General features: G+C 42.8%; 1 protein-coding gene across 1 annotated transcript in view; it reads right to left on the bottom strand.

Moving 5' to 3' along the window:
- Positions 1-24,773, bottom strand: part of ADGRL3 (adhesion G protein-coupled receptor L3) — an 877,296-nt gene that overhangs the window by 158,500 nt on the left and 694,023 nt on the right. The window contains exons 22-23 of the mRNA XM_075282777.1: positions 20,189-20,314; positions 4,335-4,431 (exon numbers count right to left, since the gene is read on the bottom strand). Coding sequence (XP_075138878.1) covers positions 4,335-4,431; positions 20,189-20,314 — 223 coding nt within the window. The remainder of the gene's footprint in view (positions 1-4,334; positions 4,432-20,188; positions 20,315-24,773) is intronic.

Raw genomic sequence — 24,773 nt, 5'->3', positions numbered from 1 at the left:
TGATTTCAATGGGAGTCGTCTTTTTGGTCAAGATTTTGAGGCGAATACGGAATCAAATTCCTGACCAAAAAAACCCTGTGTGAACTTACCCTTAAATATTATACCTACCACTGAGGTTAGACTACTAAGTCTAACCTCAGTGGTAGGTATAATATTTAAGGGTAAGTTCACACAGGGTTTTTTGGTCAGGAATTTGATTCCGTATTCGCCTCAAAATCTTGACCAAAAAGACGACCTATAGTTTCCTAAATTACTTTGACACCTTGGGGTGTCATTTGGGCTCATTTGTTATGTGTAATTCTTGTGGGACAGAGCCTGTTTCTAAGTCTTTACATATTTTAATATGCTGCTAGAGCCCCACATATGCGTGCATAGCCTTTAAAAAGGCTATTCAGGCACCGTAAATGTTATATTAAACTACCCCCCCCCCCCCCCGTTTTAAAATAATAACCTAAAAAAGAATGTGCTCTACTTACCGAACGTGCACGCTGGGCAGGCATTCAGGGTGTGTCTTCAGCTTCTTCCCCGCCTCTTCTTCCTCTGATGTCCTCCGGTCCCGTCCTCCTCCGGCGCTCGCTCGCAGACACTGATATAAAAAATCGGCCTGGGCGCATGCGCAGTAGCATGCGGCTTCAACTACAGCTACTGCGCATGCGCCCAGGCTATCACTGTCCGTTCGCGAGCACTGGAGGAAGACGGGACCGGAGGACATCGGAGGAAGAAGAGGCGTGGAAGAAGCTGAAGACACACCCTGAATGCCCGCCCAGTGTGCACGATCCGTAAGTAGAGCACATTCTTTTTTAGGTTATTATTTTAAAACGGGGGGGGGGGGGGGGTAGTTTAATATAACTTTTACGGTGCCTGAATAGCCTTTTTAAAGGCTATGCATGCATACGTGGGGCTCTAGCAGCATAATTTTGCTGATAGAGCCCCTTTAAGAGATGCATGATATGATTTGTTACAAGCAAGTTCGACCCGAATATTTCAAATTGTTTTCAGACAAACTAAAAAGGCCAAATTACATTGTAATTTGACATGTGTATGTATGACATCCTGGCATCGCCTGACATCACTTGACATCTTCTTAGCTTATAATTTGTGGAAGGAGGACACCTTACAGTGCTGATGTCACAGACAGAATATAAGATGGTGTGGTCAGGAAGAAGAGGTATTTTATTGATAGTCAAGCTGCAAGCATCACTGCATGATCCAAAGCAATTACTCAATTTTATTCTGTAATACAGTATCAAAACTTGCAAAAAGAACGATAAAATAGTAGAAGAAGTAGAATGGAGTTTAGTCAGATTTAATAAATTAAAGGTAGATAGTGAGATAAATGATAGGAGAGAAATCAACAGTTGCGGCTATCTCAGAGTGGAGGCAGCATGGCCTAAGGGGGCATTCACATGGAGTAACGCCGGGCGTGTATTACAGGCTGCCGAACACTTCCCATTCACTTCAATGGGAGCGCTCGTAACAGCGACGTTTACGAGCGCTCCCATTGAAGTGAATGGGAAGTGTTCGGCAGTCTGCCGTAACGCCAGCGTGTACGGCTGTAATACACGCCCGGTGTTAATCCGTGTGAATGCCCCCTTAGGCCATGCTGCCTCCACTCTCTGGAACCAGACAGTGGAGTCTATATGGACTTATCAGAAATATCTTATCCTTGGACATTTTTAAATCAAAACTTAAAATGGATCTTTCACGTCCTCAAAGATGTGTGGTATTATATACTGCTAGAAAGTCGACAGTGGATTGCATTCAGTGAATTGTTTGCATTTCTGGTATGTGCTCCAGCACTGGGAATATCAGTGCCTTTAATTTTGGCACAAACATCTTCACACTGTCAGAAAGGCGGGTCTTAGAGCTTAGTGTAATTCCTGGGCTGTGAGGAACAACCCCCCTGACAGTACAAAGTCTATGGAAGAGCACTGTCGGGAGGGCTTCTCCCTCGCAGTCCAGCAGATATCAGTTTCAGAATTAACAGGACAGATATCTCCAGAAGCAGGGCACTTGTCGGCTTTCTATCGGTATATAATACAGCACATCTATGAAGACGTGAAACGTCCTCTTAAAAAAACATCTCGTCAATTTGGCATTTCAGGGAAATTAACACCCTTGCTATACATGTTTAATTTAAGGGTCTGTTCAGGTTCAGACAAATATTCAAAGAAAAATCTTATTATTTCTGTACAATTTTTCAATATACTTTATGTATCAAGATTCTCATGATCTATATCTCTGCTTGCTGTCAGTTATTTTGCTAACTTCCAGTCGATAAAAAACAGTCCATGGTCATGTGATGAACACAGAGGTGCACACTATAGTCACAACACAGTAATCAGATAACTGCAAGGAAATGAGTTGTGCACCTTGTATTCATCACATGATCTTGGACGGCATATGACATGATTTAACATCTTTAGTGGGAAAGCTCCTTTAATATAAATAAGATTTTTTTTTTTTTTTTTTTTTTTTTTTATAGCAGTCAGGGTCAATGCACGCAGAGTTTTTTTACAAGGATTTTGACGCTGAATCCACCTCAAAATCAGCCTTGCAAAAAAAGCCTTACCATAGGTTTCTAGGTATACCACTGTCAGCATGACCTTTCTTCAGGCAGATTCCACCTGAAAAAACCAACGGGAGTCAATGGGAGGCAGAAAAGCTGCTAGGGATTTTTGACACTGTTTTTGACACGGTTTTTAACGCTGTTTTTTCAAAAATCGCTTCAAGATCCATGCACTGTGTTGGAGCAAGAAACTATTTCCTAATTCTTGAAGCAGATATTTTCCTCTCTAAAATACTTGCCATAAAACTCAGTGTGAATGGACCCTTAGAGGTGCTTGGAATCACTAGAACCGATGGTAGCCTAGAACAATGAACCTAATGTTATCTGGCCCTGGGGACAGAGGTGAAGTCACTGAGGGGTAGCACTGCAATACTTATGGTCACTGAAGCTGACAATCTCATGCAGGAGATTGACTAAATGCCACAGTAGAGCCCTGCAGAGGTGAGGGAAGGTGATGTTATTTTCTGTACCTCCCAGGGCCTCAAAATATTATACTCTGGGGTTTGACCGAGCTACCCGGAGGTAAGGAAAGGCAAATATGTGTATTATTTTACCAGGGACCTCTGATCTGAAGAGGTATTACGGGCACACCTCGAAAATATTCAAGAGACAATACTTGTGAGGTTTGCCCATCACTAGTTATAAAATCATGTTAAACAAGTAATACATCATTGTGGTCAGTGGCATGTAGGCAACTACCTGATTCAGAAATTTTATGGCACCGCTTAAGACAATTTTTTTCACAATCATGGGAAAAATTTATTCTTCCCATAAAAACATTATAATATAAGCAAATAATTTGTATGCTGGCTACCTGAATACACATTGTTCACTTTCTATGTACAAATATCTTCTTACCTTATTTCAGCTATTCTCATGTTCTTACCTGAAAACTGACATGTAACACATATAATGGTAGCAATAATCTATTAAAAGCCATGTAAATACTGTGAACTTCATTGCCCTTACTTGTTTGTAGTTTATTCAACATATATACTTAGATATATTTGTGCTATTTTTTTCATTCTGTTTTAGAAGTGCTGAAATTGTGTTTGCAAAATCTTATACTTCCTTATACATGACATATTCTTTAATGGCAGCAAGCCACACATACTAACACTATACCTTAAGGTTGTTGCCACATGGAGTTCCAAATACAGCTATAGATACATTCAGTACGGGCACCGCTGGTGTCTTTACTCTTAAGCAAGTGAAAGGCTGATTAATTACAAATACATCTCATTACTGGCTGTGTGGTTGTGGTTAGCAAAATCACACAGCAAGTACAGTGATGTAGCTCCAATTAACTGGTCATTCACTTACTGTATATAAGGTTCACACCTGCTTTCCCAAGTAGATCCCTAAACGGAAATCTAATCTGCTTAAAAAAGTGGTTACTCTAGGAAACCCGCGGACCCCATAGACTATAATCAGATCTGTCGGGTTTTCATCTGGTTTCCACTTGAAAGTAGCAGAAAAATGTGGAGAGAAAATCGCTGCTTGTAGGACTTTTCTCTCTGCATTTTTAAAGCAGAATGCGGAATGAAATCCCCCAGGGGAGACCCAGCGCAGGTGTGAACCTTAGAGGTAAAACCACTATAGGACCCAGCACTGATGCAGCTATAATTACATTCAGAATCTTATATGGCAGGAACCTAGCTGCCGTAGGGTTTATTAGCATTATTTTATCTGGATAGCGGCAATCAAGCAAAATTCAGAAGAAAAACCATTGTAAAGACAATTATTTCACAGTAATAATATTCACCTCTGTTTAGGGAAGCTGAGCTGTTTATTTCTCCAGTAATAAAGGAAGACTCCGATTGTTTTCTAACCGTGTCATTCCACATTCTACGAATTCGACTCTAAAAAAGAAAACATAATTAAAAATATGATATATAAACTGAAGTGGTATATGTCTACACAGAGATATGAGCTACAGAAACTGAGCTGGGGAAACACATGGCAAGTTAGTTGCAGGTTAGCTGCTGTGGAATCACTGGTATCTACAGCGGCAATGTACGGCAGGGTTCACACTACTGTTGGATTCTGTTATACAGATGTCCGTTAAAATAAATAAATAACAGACACCTACAATAAGGGACAAAAACAGACACAAATAGACACTAACTAATGCCAATGTGTCTGTTTTTTTAACAGATCTGTTAAATCCAATCCGTTAAAAATACATGAAAAACAGACAGAAAACCATCCATTAGTGTCTGTTCATTTTCAGTCCGCTTTTTTTTGTTTGTTTATTTGGTTGCTAGAGATGAGCGAACACTAAAATGTTCGAGGTTCGAAATTCGATTCGAACAGCCGCTCACTGTTCGAGTGTTCGAATGGGTTTCGAACCCCATTATAGTCTATGGGGAACATAAACTCGTTAAGGGGGAAACCCAAATTCGTGTCTGGAGGATCACCAAGTCCACTATGACACCCCAGGAAATGATACCAACACCCTGGAATGACACTGGGACAGCAGGGGAAGCATGTCTGGGGGCATAAAAGTCACTTTATTTCATGGAAATCCCTGTCAGTTTGCGATTTTCGCAAGCTAACTTTTCCCCATAGAAATGCATTGGCCAGTGCTGATTGGCCAGAGTACAGAACTCGACCAATCAGCGCTGGCTCTGCTGGAGGAGGCGGAGTCTAATATCGCTCCACACCAGTCTCCATTCAGGTCCGACCTTAGACCGCCTCCTCCGGCAGAGCCAGCGCTGATTGGCCGAAGGCTGGCCAATGCATTCCTATGCGAATGCAGAGACTTAGCAGTGCTGAGTCAGTTTTGCTCAACTACACATCTGATGCACACTCGGCACTGCTACATCAGATGTAGCAATCTGATGTAGCAGAGCCGAGGGTGCACTAGAACCCCTGTGCAAACTCAGTTCACGCTAATAGAATGCATTGGCCAGCGCTGATTGGCCAATGCATTCTATTAGCCCGATGAAGTAGAGCTGAATGTGTGTGCTAAGCACACACATTCAGCACTGCTTCATCACGCCAATACAATGCATTAGCCAGTGCTGATTGGCCAGAGTACGGAATTCGGCCAATCAGCGCTGGCTCTGCTGGAGGAGGCGGAGTCTAAGGTCAGACCTGTAAAATGTTCGATGTTCGATATTCGTTTCGAATAGCCGCTCATTATTCGACTATTCGAACGAATATCGGACCCCATTATAGTCTATGGGAGAAAATGCTTCGTTACAGGGGATCCCACCATTCGACTTAGGAGAGTCACCAAGTCCACTATCACACCCCAGGAAATGATGCCAACACCCTGGAATGCAACTGGGACAGCAGGGGAAGCATGTCTGGGGGCATCAAGTACCTTTATTATGTCGGGATCCCTGTCAGCTTGCAATATGCTGGAGCTGACTTTTTCCCCATAGGAATGCATTGACCAGCGTTGATTGGCCAGTGTACTGCATTCGGCCAATCAACACTGGTTCTGCCTGAGGAGGCGGAGTATAAAATCGGTCCACGGCAGTTTCCATTCTGGTCCGATTTTAGATTCCGCCTTCTCCGGCAGAACCAGCGTTGATTGGCCGAATGCTGTACACTGGCCAATCAACGCTGGTCAATGCATTCCTATGGCGAGATGAAGCAGAGCTAGCCATGCAGTTAGCTCGACTACTCCGGACACTGGAGATGAAGCAGAGCTCAGCTCTGCTACACCCAACCATCCCTCCAACTACTCCTCCTGTCACACACACAGCTCTGCACTACTGCCAACCATCCCTCCAGCTACTCCTCCTGTCACACACATCTCTGGTGTAACACAGCTCAGCACACACTCAGCTCTGCTACATCTCTACACACTGTTGTAGAGATGTAGTAGAGCTGAGTGTGCACTGAGCTCTGCTACACACGAGATGTGTGTGACAGCAGGAGTAATATCCAATGGATCCAGCTCCAGCCAAAATATACTAATACAACATGACTTTTAATATTGTTCTTTAAAAAATCTTGTATATCTGTACAGCGTAATCACCTAAGTGCAATAAAATTATCAAAAATTGAAAAATACAAAAAACATGTCGATCCACAAAAACTTTGAGACAAAAAAACACAAAACCTACATTAACATGATGATACCGCTGACGCGTTTTGAGGTGTTGTTACCTCTTAGTCATAGCGATGACTTGTTCGCTTTGACTAAGAGGTAACAACACCTCGAAACGCATCAGCGGTATCGTCATGTTAATGTAGGTCTTGTGTTTTTTTGTCTCAAAGTTTTTGTGGATCATCATGTTTTTTGCATTTTTCAATTTTTGATAATTTTATTGCACTTAGGTGATTACGCTGTACAGATATACAAGATTTTTTAAAGAATAATATTAAAAGTCATGTTTTATTAGTATATTTTGGCTGGAGCTGGATCTGTTTTCTTTTTTTCTGCATATGTAGCGCCCTGATCCGGAGGGCTGATCCGTGCTCCAATTTACAAGTATAGACTTTGGCTGTGGCTGACTTGTTCCATGTATCGAGTAGTATCCAATACTGCACACTCAGCTCAACTACTCCGGAGTTGAGCTGAGCGCACTGCCCTATGTACATCGGGCCATGTGTTCAGCTCAACTCAGGAGTACTTGAGCTGAGTGTGCAGTATCGGATTAACCCCCTCCCCCCACCGTTGTCCACTTACCTGCAGCTCCCAGCTCCTCTTCTTGGTCCGGTCCGATCCTCTGTCCGTTCTTCAGAGCGCCCTGCCCCCCTCTCCCCAGACTAGTATTATAGAGAAGGCAGGGCTTAGGAGAGTGTGGGCGGGTACTGGGAGGGGAGACGTGAGTGATGCACTCATGTCTCCCCGCCAACACTCTCCGGCCGCGCTAAGACCCGCCTACTCCCTGCATCTCTACAATACTAGTCTAGGGAGGTGGGGCTCAGGGCACTCTGAAGAGGACAGAGGACCCCGCCATGCATCGCTCATGTCTCCCCTTCCAGTACCCACCCACACTCTCCTAAGCCCCGCCTTCTCCATAATACTAGTCTCGGGAGGCGGGGGCAGGGCGCTCTGAAGACATGTGGACAGAGGACCGGACCAAGAAGAGGAGCTGGGAGCTGCAGCTATGTAGGTAAGTGGAAAACGGTGGGGGGGGTTAATCACTACACAGCGTGGGGTCCAACAATTTTTCGACTACATGTTGTGTAGTGAATAGGATCTTTTTAAAATCCAATTTCCGAATGATCGGAAATTGGGTTTTAAAAACGATCCTGAAATGTCAAGATCGGCTCAACCCTAAGTGCTGGCCGATGTAGCAGTGTCCAATGTAGCATCGGTAGAGTGTGTAGCAGGTTCAGCTCTGCTTCATCTCGGCATAGAAATGCAATGACTAGCGTTGATTGGCCGAATGCCGTATTTCTGTATGGCATTCGACCAATCAACCCTGGTCAAAGCATTCCTATGGGAAAAAATCAGCTCGCGCATATCGCAAGCTGACAGGGATCCTGAGATGGAGCCCCAAGGTGAGTAACATTCCCTCATAAATAAAGGTAATCCCTAGCTAACCCTGCCTGTAGATCTGTCCCTGTCTCACAGTCACATAGTTCACAGTCCCAAATTAGTCGAATGTTAAATCCACCATTCGTCTAAATTGGAGGTCACCTGAATTAGCCAGCCAATTACTTTTTCGATTTTTTTTCACTGCCTCCGTTGTTGTAGTTCCTGTCCCACCTCCCCTGCGCCATTATTGGTGCAAAAAACGTGCCAGGGAAGGTGGGAGGGGATACAAATTTTTACTGCGTTTGCAGCCTTGTATTCGATTGGAATCGAATATCCTGAACGGCCTGATATTCGATCAAATCTGTATTTGATCAAACGGTGTTCGCTTATCTCTAATATATATATATATATATATATATATATATATATATATATATATATATATATGTCCATCTCTGGCAACAGATGACAGCTTTTCCTCCATGTACTTCCTGTTCCGTCTTGAAAAGTCAACCATTTTCTACATCATTCGGGATACTTGCCAGGCCCTGTGGGATTTGATGAGTAGAGAATTTAGCCCACTTCCAACTACAGATTGACAGATTCTGTATGACATTGCAGAAAAGTTCTGGGAGGTGACAGGTTTTCCAAATTGTGTAGGAGCAGTCGATGGAAAGGACATATATATCCAGAAACCTGCAAGGAGTGGCTCCCTGTTTTTCAACAACAAAAAGTACTGTAGTTTTCCATTGTTCTGATGGCCATTATCATTTTTTTGGCATTGGGGCACATGAGTGTATCAATGACTCCAGATTCTTCAAGGAATCTGACATGGGTCGGAGAATCTATTCAGCAAATTTTTGATTGCCAGCACGAAAGCCATTTCCTGGAACAGATGGACCTCCTATGCCATGTGTGGTTGTTGGTGATGAGGCCTTCCAAATGTGAAAACTCGTGAAACCTTACTCCATCCACAGACTCAACTACCAGAAAATAATCTACAACCACAGACTGTCAAGCACCTGGCGAATTATGGAGTGTGCGTTCGAGATCCTCACTTCAAAATGGCACATTTTTACCATTGCTATCCAGTTGAAGCCAGAATCTGTGGATGATGTTGTGAAAGCTTGCATGGTCCTCCAAGAGCTTCTACTGACAAGTGAACCGTTACCAGTTGACATCCATGAACTGGAGTCTGGGTTACATGGTCTCAACTCATCTGGCCCACAATCTACAGTAGCTGTTAGCTGCATGAGAGACAAATCTTGTTACAGACACCACTGACGGTTACTAACAGTAGTGTGAACGCCCCCTAAGACCTTGACAAAGCTGGCTGGTTTTTGCTGCATACAGTTTCAATGAGGTATGTGCAGTGGACATCTCTTTCACTTACAGTATGTGGTTTTAGTATTATACAAATATGTAAACCCTTCTTTTCAAGTGCTGCCAAGAGATCTGAATTTATGTTCACATGTATTTTGTAGGAAAAATAAACAGAACATTACATGCAAGCACAGCATGTTTTATTTTCACTGAAAAAGGAGAAAGTGATCAGATAAACTAAAACTTAACCTTTATTTAAGTATATGGTAAAAACTAAGGGAGCGTTCACACTACCGTCGGTGTCCAACAGCTAGTGTCCGCTGTTAATGTCCATTCAAAATCTTGTGCGGACATTAGCAGCGGACACTAGCTGTGTCTGTGACATTTTGCATTGATTTAAATGGAGGTCGGGTGCGTTCTTTTACAGTCTGTGCCTGTCCTTAACTGTCCGTTCCCAAAGATATCCAACTTTTTAAGCGGACAGAAAAAAACCTACATGTCGGGTTTTGCTGTCCGCTTGAAAAGTCGGACATCTTTGGGAATGGATAGTTAAGGACAGGCACGGACTGTAAAAGAACGCACCCGATCTCCATTTAAATCAATGCAAAATGTTACGGACACAGCTAGTGTCCGATGCTAATGTCCGCGCAAGATTTTGAACGGACATTAGCAACGGACACTAGCTGTCGGACACCGACGGTAGTGTGAACGCCCCCTAAGGGAACTCTGAATAAATAAGTATAAACGTAAACTTGCAATAACTGGTAATGGGGAGAAATTTTGTATCCAGATATCAATGGATAGCAAAAAATGTGGAACAGATATACTAGAACTGCATGCTCAAAAAACAAACAAACAAAAACACTTCTACGTTAGTGTGTGTGTGTGTGTGTGTGTGTAGTTGGATGATCCATATGCATCTGATAATCAGTATGGGCAAAGATGCATACATATTCCAATATCTTGTAGATGGTGTGATGGTCTCTTAACCCAGAGTGTATAAATTATTATTATTATTATTATTATTATTATTATTATTATTATTATTGTTGTTGTTGTTGTTTATTTATATAGCACCATTAATTCCATGGTGCTTTACATTTGGGGGTTTACATACAATACACAAAATATACAGGTAGATATAATACTAACAATGACAGACTGGCACAGTGGGGTAGAGGGCCCTGCCCGCGAAGGCTTACAATCTATGGGATGATTAACACTTGGTAGAGACTTTATGTGTTACCGGCAATGTATGAAAAGCAGGCATTCTATATAATGCTTAGGCATTGTATAGAATACGTAGGCATTAGAGATGAGTGAGTAGTGAAATATTCGATATTCTTTTCGAGTAGCCCCTCAATATTCAGCTATTCAACTGAATATCGAATCCCATTATAGTCTATGGGGAAAAATGCTCGTTTCAGGGGAAACCCAAATTCGACTAAGGAGAGTCACCAAGTCCACAATTACACCCCAGGAAATGATGCCAACACCTCTAGAATCCAACTGGGACAGCAGGGGAAGCATACCTGGGTGCATCTAACATGCCCAAGTCCCAGGATTAGCCCACTATCACAACCTATCAACTAGACACTCCAAACTCAATATGGAAAGTGGAAAAATACTTGGAAACCTTCTTTCCTCCACAATAGTATGGACAGAAACACAAATTTAAAGCTAAAGAAACATTAGCATGCACCCCTTTAAATCACGTTGCCCATGACAACCACAGATGGCATAGGCAATGGGAAATCCAACAGCACCCACCCTGAACTGTCATTGTTTATGTGTGTGATGTGGTAAGACCTTCAAAAATTACTTTTCTGGCCCTTCACGTGAGCCCTTCCAAATTAAGTTAGAGGCCCTTAAGCTGAGCTACCAGTAGAGATTGAGGCCCTTGAGGTGACTTGAGCCTTTTACCAGCATAGTTTTAGGCCCTTTAAGTTAGTTCAGCCTTGAACCAGCGAAATATTAGGCCCTTTAAGTGAGTTGCGCCTTGCACCAGCAGAGTTTTTGGCCCTTTGGGTGAGTTGAGCATTTAACCAGCAGAGATTTGTTGGCCCTTTGGGTGAGTCCAGCCTTGCAGCAGCAGAGTGTTAGCCCCTTTAAAATTGTTAGCCCCTAAAACGGTGGTTCCAAGACCATCACTCTCATTGTGTGGGATTGATGAAGTGGATTGGAGTGAGGACCCAAACATTGAAATTGATTTTGATTGTGAAATTGAAAACATTTTGGCATCAAGTCCTGGGGGTAACTTTTATTTAGAGGACCACAAAGGTGGAAAATTGGCTGCAACCACTACTACCGGTAATGGTCCTCTAATATCGGACTCTACATTACCTCTACATTTCCACAAACCGGAACGGCAACATCTCCTAGGCCAGGAGTTTGGAGATGTGCCTGTTTAAGGCTTGTGCATGGGGGTGGGTAGTGCTGTATTTTTGCCTGCGCTCAAAAGTCTGAGAGATGGTGGGTTGCTGTGAAGAGGAGCATGATGGTACAGGAGAAGGAGCTAAGGCAGGAGAAGGAGCTGAGGCAGGAAAAGGGGAGGCTGAGGGAGAAGTGGTGGAGGCAGATGTGGAGGTTTCCTGGCTGCTGGTCTGGACTGGTCGTAAGGTTTCTCTTTTCAGAGCCCCTGCTCAGTTTGGAGTTGCAGAGTGTGCAAACCGCACTATATTTGTCCGCCACACATACATTAAAAAAAATTCCACACCACTGAAGACGTGGCCTTGATGTGGGAGTTTTTCTAGGCTGGTTACAAGAGGGAACATTTTCGGCCCTGCTGGCTGTGACCTGGGTTTGGTGAAGCGGCTGTCCTCTGCCTCTGGACATGCCTCTGCCTCTAGCCACCTTCTTTGGTGCTGCACTTCCCTCCACATCTACACTGCTCTCCCCGCTTGACATCCCCCCTGTCCAGGTCGGGTCAATGTCTTCGTCGGCCACCATCTCCTCTTCTAATTCCTCCTCCTCTTGCACACCAACAATGGCAACAGGCTGCCCTGATGGCAACTGTGTCTTGTCATCATCGTCACTAAGGGCCAATTGCTGGTCAACAGGAACAACAGGAGATAACGGATGCTCCAGTGTTTGTGCATCAGGACACAGCAATTCATCTGTTACCTCTGGTGATTCAGGACGTAGTGGGACAGAGAGAGGGACAGTGAATGGACCCAAAAACAGCTCCTGGGAGGTGAGAAAGGTGGGATTAGTTTGCTGGGAAGATTGGGCATGTTGTGAGCAAGTAGGACCAGACTGTCAGGCAGGAGGAGGAGTTGAGGTAGAGTCTGACTGGCTGGTGGAGAATGTGCTGGAATCATTGTCCGCCATCCATTGTAACACCTCTTCCTGGTGCTCAGGCCTGGTTAGGGTTGTACCCTGCACCCTACTTAATGTGGCCATCAAGTCGGAGACTCTGGGGAAGCGCAATGCTTGCTGCCGCAGAGCAGTAGGCACAGTAGATGCTGTTGGTTGAGCACAACCTTGCTCCACATCTGCATTTCCATGCCCCCGTCCTCGTCCCCGTGCGCTAGCCTTACGCATTTTTTGATGTACAGTAATGTACTTTTTATGGTCTATACACCCCTGAATAAAGCTGGTTTGCACGTATATAGCAAGAAGTAACTTCTGTGGATTCCTGCTATTTTATGGGGGGACACCCCAAAGAAAAGCTGGTTTGCACGTATATAGCAAGAAGTAACTGTTGTGGATTCCTGCTATTTTGTAGGGGACACCCCTAATAAAAGCTGGTTTGCACGTATAGAGCAGAAGGTAACTGCTCTGTATTCCTGCAAATTTGTGGGGGGGACACCCCAAAGAAAAGCTGGTTTGCATGTATATAGCAGGAGGTAACTGCTCTGTATTCCAGCAAATTTTGGGGGGGGGGCACACCCCAAAGAAAAGCTGGTTTGCACGTATATAACAAGAAGTATCTGCTGTGGATTCCTGCTATTTTGTGGGGGACACCCCTAATAAAAGCTGGTTTGCACGTATAGAGCAGGAGGTAACTGCTCTGTATTCCTGCAAATTTGTGGGGGGGGGGGACACCCCAAAGAAAAGCTGGTTTGCACGTATATAGCAGGAGGTAACTGCTCTGTATTCCTGCAAATTTGTGGGGGGGGGGACACCCCACATAAATCCTGTTTTGCACATATATAGCAGGAGGTAACTGCTCTGTATTCCTGCAAATTTGTGGTGGGGGGACACCCCAAAGAAAAGCTGGGTTGCACGTATATAGCAAGAAGTAACTGCTGTGGATTCCTGCTATTTTGTGGGGGACACCCCTAATAAAAGCTGGTTTGCATGTATATAGCAGGAGGTAACTGCTCTGTATTCCAGCAAATTTGTAGGTAGGGGGGCACACCCCAAAGAAAAGCTGGTTTGCACGTATATAACAAGAAGTATCTGCTGTGGATTCCTGCTATTTTGTGGGGGACACCCCTAATAACAGCTGGTTTGCACGTATAAAGCAGGAGGTAACTGCTCTGTATTCCTGCAAATTTGTGGGGGGGGGGACACACCAAAGAAATGCTGTTTTGCACATATATAGCAGGAGGTAACTGCTCTGTATTCCTGCAAATTTGTGGTGGGACACACACACCAAAGAAAAGCTGGGTTGCACGTATATAGCAAGAAGTAACTGCTGTGGATTCCTGCTATTTTGTGTGGGGACACCCCTAATAAAAGCTGGTTTTCAAAATATAGCCTATTGGAAGCTATTGCCTATCTAGCCCTCAGCAGATATGTCTCTCTCCCTATCTCTCACCGAGAAATGACACGAATATGGCGGCGGCCATTCTTATGAATGGGAGGTCATATGTTTTCGGCAGCCAATGGGTGTTTTCAATTTTTTTCACTGCCTTCATTGCCGTAGTTCCTGTCCCACCTCCCCTGCACAGTTATTGGTGCAACAAACACATCAGGGAAGGTGTCAGGGGATATGAATTTTTATTGCGTTTGCTGCGTGGTATTCGATTGAGAATGAATACCTTGAACGGCCTGATATTCGATCGAATACCTATTCGATCGAATGGTGTTCGCTCATCTATAAATTTCATACCCTTTCCCACCCTCTGCTTGAACTTGATGGACATGTGTCTTTATTCAACTTTACTAACCATGCAAATATGATTAAATACATTTCTCTGTCAAATTAAACAAAACTGAATTTTTCAATTTATATCAGTAAAATACTCCTGAGTGAATGTTGTTGCTACATACTTGTTATAACACCCACTGTTGGTATTTTGAACACCTTATTTGCTGAGAGTAGGTGACCAAACATGCTCAGTAATACATTCACTGCCAGCATCCTTTTGTGAATCTTGCTACTGTGTAGGACAGCCAGTAAGAGTCACCAGCACAGAAAATTTCTCCATGTATCAGGCACTTTTCTTTCCTCTCCCCTCCCCTACTCTGAAATCTCTTTTGAACTGCTGTAGCTGCTGTCACAGTGGTATAAGCTTACATAGAACTCTATGGAGGGCAGGGCAGGGAATGAGCAAGAACTGAGTAAGGGTGCATTCACACTACTGATACGCTGCCTGATTCTGAACGTTAAAACACGTTCAGAATCAGCGCGTATAAATCAGTTCCCATTCATTTCAATGGGAGCCGACATACGAGCGCTCCCCATTGAAATGAATGGGCTGCTTTTTTCACTACGAGCGCTTCCATTGAAGTGAAAGGGAAGCGCTTGCGTGTACAGCTCGGACTGAGCAGAACTAGCCGTACACGCGAGCACTTCCCATTAACTTCAATGGGAGTGCTCGTAGTGAAAAAAGCAGCCCATTCATTTCAATGGGGAGCGCTCGTATGCCGGCTCCCATTGAAATGAATGGGAACTGCTTTATACGCGCTGATTCTGAACGTGTTTTAACGTTCAGAATCAGGCAGTGTATCAGTAGTGTGAATGCACCCTAAGAAGGGAGAGTCAGAGGCTGCTGGAACTAAACAGTTTCTGTCTCACCTCAAGCATTTTATACACATCAATACTGCTCAATACTTCTCTATATACTGTATCTCCTCCATACCAAGCTCATTCTCTTTGGGTGACAGAAAGTTTGAAAGTGGATTCTCTTGTAGTTTATTTTTTGTAAAGTCTATTTTTATTATTACAACAGGTGTGTATTATACATTTACATATAAACACTTGTAAACAAATGTAGGTAAGATACATACAGAGTTGAAACAAATAACAAATATTACACATGAATAACAGTGTTCTGATATGAGCAGAAACATAGATACAGTCCACAAAGTTGGCTCTGGTTAGAGCATATAGAAAAATGGAAGTGGACAAAGAAAAAAAAAGTGGATGTGGGGAGTAGGGTAAAAATCCAGGGGTTTGTTTGGCCTAGAATGTTACCAAAATCTAAATTTTATTGAAAGGCATTGTAGAATTTTCTCTACTAAGATGTGTCCCTTACCAAAGATTAATTTGGGCTGAAGTCATTATGTAGAGACTACATCCTACTAATATTATAAATGTGAAAGTTTGTATGTTTGGAATCACACAAAAATAGCTGAACGGAGTTGGATCAAATTTGGAACATAGTTGGTAACATAGGCTTTTTATCCCGGTAAATGACATGGCTTCACGACTGTTATGAATTTATGTTCACATACTATATTACACTGCTCTTGCCAGCTCAGCTAATTGCAGTTTGCTGATAAAGCCTGGACTGTTATCTCTCTATGTAAACACACAGATAACACTGAGTCCATTGTAAAAGGCATTTGCATGTTATCTGATCTGCTTCAGTGCTGAGACACTGATATGAGAAAACCTCTTTAATCCAAATTGTCAGTTTGCCAATTTTAAACATGCCGGTAAAAAGAAAATCTAAATTGTCGCAAAATTCTAAAACAATGAGAGCTATGAAGATACCCAGTATTCAACAGGGTTCTCCTCAAGCGGAACTGAGGAGGATTGAGCAAGCTAGGCGTTAAACAGCTCTTAGAGCAACTGAAACACCGGAGCAGGCGGATCATCAACGCCAGCAACACACATTCATACAATCACTATATGGCATCCCAGCGAGCTGCTGAGATGTCGGAACAATCACAGGCACGGTGCGAGGAACAAGTTCAGTGGCAGGCCAGCTTGAGAGCTGCTGATACACTGGAGTAGGCGGATCATTGATGCCAACAACATGCTCAGCGAGCTGCTGAGAGCAAGGAACAATCATGAGCATGGCATGAGGAATGAGTTCAGCGGCAGGATAAATTGACAGCTGCAAAAACACCGGAGCAGGCGGATCATTGATGCCAACAACACGCTCATTATATTGTGTCTCAGCCAGCTACTGATATGCTGGAACAACCACAGTCACGGTGCGAATAACAAGTTCAGCAGCAGGACAGTTTGTGAGTTGCTGAAATGCCGAAGCAGGCAGAACATTGACGACAGCAATTTACTGAATATAGGCAGATCATCGACGCCAAGAACACACAGACTAAGCCGTGGGCAGAGGCTAGTATGATATAAGTTAAGCTGCCTCACAACACGAATATGATTACACAAGAAGACAAGGCCAATTGTGTTAACTGTGCTGCACTGCAGGGAATTAAACAACCGTGTTTTGGTCTCTGAGTCATGGGTCCCATAGATTGAAAAAGGAATCATGGTTTCTGGTTATCCAATTATCCATTTCTTCAAATTAGGCAATTTGGTTTACTTTTTTCTTTCCATTCAGTTATATTTTGGCTTTTTCTGTACCCAGTGTAATGGGATGACTGATTTTGCTGCTGTGATTGAAAGGTCTGAGATGTGGAGTTTGCCTTGGTGAGATTACTAAATCATGTGTCAGTATTTTGTTGGGATTTACAACTCCATGGATTTGAGTCTGAATCATGTGCCAGAAAGGTTGAATAACTTCACAGTGCCACCATAGTTGTAGGAGGGTTCCTTAGAGATGGTGTTTAAGTCACAATCTGAGTGTTCGTTATCTGCCACACTGTCTGACACCTCTGACACCTATGTCTGACACCTCTCTGGTTTCTTGCTCAAGCAGGGAGTCAAGTGGTGTCTTGTTAACACCAGGCAGGGACTGGGTGCTTTTCTTCTTCAAAAAGCTCTGCAAGAGAGTCTCCTTGTTTGCCTTGTCTTGGGGTGTCAGGGTGGCCTCCTCCATTCTCTCTTCTGAACTTGCCTATCTTTCCCTGGCAAAGAAAAGGGTGTGAGGGACTTGGAAGTCTCTGTGTAACGGAGCTGCAGTCTCAAACGTCCACAGTTACTGTTCACAGCCTGTGTCCCTTCTATTTTCTGTGTGCGATGCATGGAAGACATGATAACAGCTTTTCTCCGCCAAACCAGTAAAAACTAGAAATGATAGCTTAATATATAATTATTAAAGACTATATGCAGAAATTCAGTACACCTTGTACCGCCACCACCGGAGACACATGCAATTTGCATTGTATGGTACAGACAATTTTAAAGTAAATGAAATAAATAGAGGAGAATAAACCAACAACTACTTGAGGATATGTTGACATATAGGGTAAGTATGTATGCAATTTATTTCAATTTGAGTTTATTGAATTTTAAACAAGGAGACATAAGGAAATAATACAGGAATTTCTATCATGGCAGTAAACAACCCACCTTAATAGCAAGTGAATGGTAACAATAAATTGTGACATTAGTAGAAGACTAGATATGACATAATGTAATCCATCATTCAACAACCCTAATATATTCATAAGATTCTCAAAGAAATACAAGCTAGCAGTAAAGCTGTTACAATGGCAGAAACCATGAAGGGTGGGAGGGTGAGGATGAGAGAATTAAGTTAAGTAGAATATAGGCCTAGCTAAAAAAAGGTGCGATAAGAGTAAATCTACTATGTAAAACCGCAGAGAGAGGTCTAGTCAGAAGCAACTGGTACCAACCGACTATAGCACATTACAAATACAGCAGTACTACAAATACATCAATACGATTAGTGGGCGACCGGAAAAGGAAATACTGCAATCCAATTCTCCCAAATACCCTGGACCGCTCCAGGCTGCCTTTACTGCTGGCGTAGATCTGTTCGAATTGAGAATTTGTTATTACTGTAGAAATCTGACAGTGAGGGGGATGTTGGATTTCCAACTGCGTGCAATCAGCAAGCAGGCAGCCCCCAAGACTTAACAAATATCAGTGCTATTTTTTGCAGGACTTGATGGATGCCAACCAAGATGGATGCCAAGGTCATCGCACTCATGTGACTAACAACATCATAGCACAGCTTATTTATTAATGAGAACCCTGAAATCCAGAAAGGCCAGATTACCAGCCAAATACTAAAACCAATACCAAAAGATATGATATAGTGAACTTATTTTGCCACAGTGGTCCAGCAATGAGAGGAAAAATTGGGAAAGAATTTGGCCAGACGAAGGGGAGGGAAGTAGCATCGTAAGAGCAATTTACTATACTGTTCCCAGTGTTAGGCATATGCAGTGGATCTTTTTGCCAACTCAACTGCTGCTGGCCAGTGGTTTAACTCAAGCCAGCAACCCAAGTCCTCCTCCCAGTACAACATTTCTGTAGTTTTCTGAAAGATACAATTTAGATTTAGGTTCTCATATAGAGTTTTGGTTTTAGTGGCCACCTGAAGGGCAGATGGATGTATTATATCTGCTGCAGACTGCGGTATAAGGAGCTGCCATGGGGGATGTTCACTCTGGTACAAAACCATTCTAGTGTATGTGAACTCTTCTGTTATGGGCAAATTATATTTCCCCCCAGAGCATGTCAAAAGGTGCTATGGCCTCATTTAGATAAATATAGATATGAGCCAGACTCCACATCTGCTCCAAACTTCATGGTACAGATAAGGAATCTTGTGCTGAGGCACCGTGATTGGTGTATTTAAAGACCGTAGGGATGGACTTATCCCTAATAGAGGAAATCATACACCAAACCTCCATGGTAGCTAAAACTGCTGGCTCAGTGGAAGATAACATTTGTGCATTGCTCTCTAAGAATAGCAAAATGTCCTCCCAGCTCTTTACCTGTGTTAGATGTGACTCCATATTAGGCCACACTTTGTGATGATCTCACATGATTAGATGTGAACCTGGGAAGAATATGCTAATCTGTCTCCCAAGATGTAAATAGGGAGACAGTGCCTCTGTTTGCTGCCCTCTATAGCAAGCAACCCTGAACAACATGCCCGACTTCCCAGAAGCCTTTGCTACATGATGCGACGTTATAACCAAATCAATTTCTCAGCTACGGACGGCACCATTTTTGTCTCTTTGGACTTCATCAGCGCAGCCTAGAGAGAATTGATTTGGTTTAAGTGAGAGGCTGTGAGACCAGATTATGGGGATAACGTCTATCCTTAGGGAGAGACCACCTTCTCAGGTGTGTGGAGACTTATAGCCATAGTTGCTCCACTGCAAAGGAACATGGGAAGAATATGTGAACCAGAATTTAATTTGACCTAAAGTAATAGCAGCATGATGATATAAATTTGGGACCCCCATACCTCCATGAGACCCCCTTTGGATAAAACAGAGAAGGCTACAATGATTCCAGATGAAATGCTTCATCTACTTTTGAAGGTTATTAAAACCATGAGTATCAGAATCTTATTGTACAATAGATAAGGTCCTGGCACAGTAGGACCTGCTCTGCCGAGTGCACCTCTATGAAATTTGTAATATTGGTAAAATCATGCCAACATAAAGCAAACTAGTAAGTGTTAATTATTAACTAATTAGCATAGTATTATTAGACTGGAAATTAAAAGTTTTAAAACTTCAAATTTTTCCAAACTTTCAATATATTTTTTCTACTGTGTTTTCAATATTTGGTTCAATATAGGATAAGTTTACCAAATACTATTATTTACCTGTGTTCCAGATGAATATCTTCCAGGTGTTTGAGAATTTGATGTCTTGGCTGAACCAAGTGAGTTTTCCATACTTTTTCCACTACAGCAATGGCTTCGTAAACATTTGCCATATTCTTTTCGCACCTATTATTATTGTAAACAGGAATGATTAATACCAGTTTCTAGATATCATATGGCATTTATAACAATACAAACTAGTTTAACAATAGAACATATATACACTGCTCAAAAATAAACGGAACACTCAAATAACACATCCTACATCTGAATGAATGAAATATTCTCATTGAATACTTTGTTCTATACAAAGTTGAATGTGATGACAACAAAAATCATCAATGGAAATCAAAGTTATTAACCAATTGAGGCCTGGATTTGGAGTTACCCCCAAAATTAATGTGGAAAAACACATTACAGGCTGATCCAACTTTGATGTAATGTCCTTAAAACATGTCAAAATGAGGCTCAGTAGTGTGTGTGGCCTCCACTTGCCTGTATGACCTCCCTACAACACCTGGGCATGCTCCTGATGAGATTGAAGATGGTCTCCTGAGGGATCTCCTCCCAGACCTGGACTGACAACTCCTGGACAGTCTGTGGTGCAATGTGACATGCTGGAAGCGCTATCAGGAAATGTGGAGGGGGCCGTAGGAGGTGAACAACCCAGCAGCAGGACCGCTACCTCTGCCTTTGTGCAAGGACGAACAGGAGGAGCACTGCCAGAGCCCTGCAAAATGACCTCCAGCAGGTCACAATTGTGCATGTGTCTGCATAAACGGTTAGCAACCGACTCCATGAGGATGGTATGAGGGCCCGACATCCACAGATGGGGGTTGCAGGACGCTTAGCATTTGCCACAGAACACTAGTATTGGCAACTTCGCCACTGGCACCCTGTGCTCTTCACAGATGTAAGAAGGTTCACACTGAGCACATGCGACAGACATGACAGAGTCTGGAGACAATGTGGAGAGTGATCTGCTGCCTGCAACATCCTTCAGCATGACCGGTTTGGCAGTAGGTCATAAATGATGTGGAGTGGCATTTCTTTGGAGGGCCGCACAGCCCTCCATGTGGAGGGCCAGAAGTAGCCTGACTACCATTAGGTACTGAGATGAGAACCTCAGACCCCTTGTGAGACCATATGCTGGTGAGGTTGGCCCTGGGTTCCTCCTAATGCAGGACAATGCCAGACCTCATGTGGCTGGAGTGTGTCAGCAGTTCCTGCAAGATGAAGGCATTGAAGCTATGGACTGGTACGTCTGTTCCCCAGACCTGAATCCGATTGAGAACATCTGGGACATCATGTCTCGCTCCATCCACCAACGTCACGTTGCACCACAGACTGTCCAGGAGTTGGCAGATGCTTTAGTCCAGGTCTGGGAGGAAATCCCTCAGGAGACCGTCCGCAACCTCATCAGGAGCATGCCCAGGTGTTGTAGGTACAGGCACGCATAGGCACATGGAGGCCACACACACTACTGAGCCTCATTTTGACTTTTTTTAAGGAAATTACATCAAAGTTGGATCAGCCTGTAGTGTGTTGTTCCACTTTAATATTTTTTTGGGGGGACTCCAAATCCAGTCCTCCATTGGTTAATAAATTTGATTTCCATTGATGATTTTGTGTCATTTTGTTGTCATCACATTCAACTTTGTACATAACAAAGTATTCAATGACAATATTTCATACATTCAGATCTAGGATGTGTTATTTGAGTGTTCCCTTTATTTTTTTTGAGCAGTATATATTATATACATTTCCAAGAGAAAGGGACTAATCCAGTTATGAAGGTTTTGAAAGACCCCTGTATTAGAAACCCCTATAAATCACCCCATTTTCAAAACATGCACCCCATAAATAAACCATAACAACATATTTCAAGTATTTTAACACTGTAAGCATTTAACAGGAATTATGACAAAACAGAGGTACAATTTACACGTTTCAGTTTATTTTACAAATATGTTCATTTAGCCCTAGTGTTTACACATTCACAAGGGGTTAAAGGAGAAAATACATCCCATAAAATTTGCTGTGTTCTGTTTCAGGCACCATGTCGCATTTACAGAGCCCTTGGGGTACCAAAACAGCATAAACCTCTAGAAAGTGACGCCATCCTTCGTACCGCTCAAGGAATTTATCAAGTGGTATAGTGAGTATATTCACCCTTCAGGTTTTTCACTGAACTTATTACCATAGGGATGTGGAAATGAAAAATTACCTTTTTTTCAATCAATTGTCGCTTTAGCCCCCAATTTTTTATCTTCAACATGGGTTTTCTCAACCTGGTGTTTTCTCCTGAACACAACAGTACCCCATAAGTACTGGTACACTGGAAACCCCTCATGGAAGTTATAAAGGGGTATAGTGAGTACTTTGACCTTACAGGTCTTTCACAGAATTGGCCCATAATAATGGAAAATTACATTCTTATCTACGAAATGTAGCTTTAACACAAAATGTTTAATTTTTACAAGGGGTTAAAGGAAAAATGTACCCCACAATTTGTTAATCAATTTCTCTTGACTATAGAAATGACCCACATTTGGATAAAAATTTCTGTATTGTGTAAGCCAATGGTTGGTCAGATAATGGAGGGGGTGTACATCTCACCCAGACTACTAAGGTGGGTGAGATGAGAAAACTCCAGAAAGAACATTTCTCAGCAGATAACTATTGTCTGCTGAGGGTTATTTCAGAGTTCCGTTTACTGGGCTGGATTTTTAGGAATGGCAGGTAGGTTGGTAGTGGGACCTGTCATTCCACCCCCCCTCCAGTCCACACTTTGGGGATGTTCCTGCAGCGACTCAACTGTTGAGAGTCTTCTTGTCAAGGAGTCTTAAGAAGTCAGCTCCAGCAGCAGACTGGGGGCAGAGTTTGGCTGGAGAGCCAAAGAAAGAGGTCATATTTTTGGAGCTGTGTCCTGAGTAATTCAACTGGCTTTTTGGATTTCTGTTATTCTAGGTGAGGTAACCTATTCTATGTGTAGTTAGAGCCTAGACAGGCAGGTATTTATTTTTGTATTGTTTCCTTTTGTTGCTGCACTACCTTTTTGAGTGAAAATAAACTCTACCTTTGTTTTTGGACTAAAGAATCTGGACTTTTGTGTCTATGGCACCCCACCTAGAAACCACAGACCCTGACAATTGGAACACAGCAGGAAAGGAGAACCATTGAGCTTTTCAGAGGTCAGATTCTGCTGGAATTAGTTTCAGGGGCCATGTCACATTGGCAGAATCCCTGAGGTACCAGCACAGTGGAAAGCCCCAATAAATGACCTCATTTTGGAAACAAGACACCTCAAGAATTTTATCCAGAGGATTGTCAGCATTTTAAAGCTGTTTTACCAAATTTACTACCAATGGGATGTGAAAATTTAAAAATTACTTTTTTCCCAATAAAATGTCATATTAGACCCACATTTCTCATTTTCACAAAAGGTAAAAGGAAAAAAAGCACCCCACAGTTTGTTACACAATTTCTTAACACGGTAATACCCCATATGTGATCATAAACTGTTGTATGGATATTTGACGGAGCTTGGAACAGAAAGGGTGGCTATAACTGAGCATTTTGATTCAACACCTGTTTCATAGATTTATTATCATTGAGCAGAATTGAAAATGAAACACATTTTTTGCAATAAAATGTTGATTTAGCCACAAATTTTTACAAAGGGTTAAAGGAGAAAATGTGTACCACAACTCATTACGCAATTTCTCCTGACTATGGAAACACCCCGTATGTGGAGGAAAACTGCTGTATTAGTACACAGCAGAGCACAAAAGGCAGGGAGCGCCATTACGCTTTTGGAGGGCAGAATGATTTTCAGGTGCCATGACACATTTTCTCCTAAGGTGCTAATCCAGTGGTGAGTACCAAGATATGACTTAACTTTGAAACCTGCACCTGTCAAAGGGTATAGTGATCATTTTGACCCCAAAGATGCTTTCCAAAAAGAAATGCAGATGTGCACCATGTGAGCCATCGGTTGGGTGCGGTTCTTCCAAATTTGTCTGGCCAGCACCCATCGGTCTCTAGCATCTCCCAGTTTCGGGGGTCTGTCGACTTGGGGAATATTCCGACAATCACCGTTCACCTTCCACTTCGTAATCACATAGGCCACTGTCGATTTTGAATAATTCAGTTTGCTTGCTATTTCCTTTAAGGATCGGCCATTTCTGTGGTACCCGACAATTACCCCTTTCTCGAAATCGGACAACTCTGCACTTTGTGGCATCTTGCATACGACTAATTCCAATGCTGTTTCCTACACGAAATTTAATGGCGGAAGGCGTGACACCTTCAGATATCTTCATTTGCATGGGTGTCCAAATACTTATTGGTAGACAGTGTATATGGAAGACGCCAGCATTTTCATAGGCATAATTGACATGCTGCAATTTACAAAAATGCAAGCTATTTTGCAATCTCAACAAATTTTTTTCTGCAATGTGCTGATGGGGTTAGCCAGGTCCCAATCCACTTTGCAGCTAATATAAATTGCAGCTTTTTGTAATGGCCCTGGCCTTAAGCTAAGCACCCATGCCACAGAAAAGCTGCTTTTTATGTTGCAGAG

This window comes from Leptodactylus fuscus, chromosome 1 (genome assembly GCF_031893055.1).
Source record: "Leptodactylus fuscus isolate aLepFus1 chromosome 1, aLepFus1.hap2, whole genome shotgun sequence".
NCBI lineage: Eukaryota > Metazoa > Chordata > Amphibia > Anura > Leptodactylidae > Leptodactylus > Leptodactylus fuscus.
This window is presented reverse-complemented; position numbering and strand designations above follow the sequence as displayed.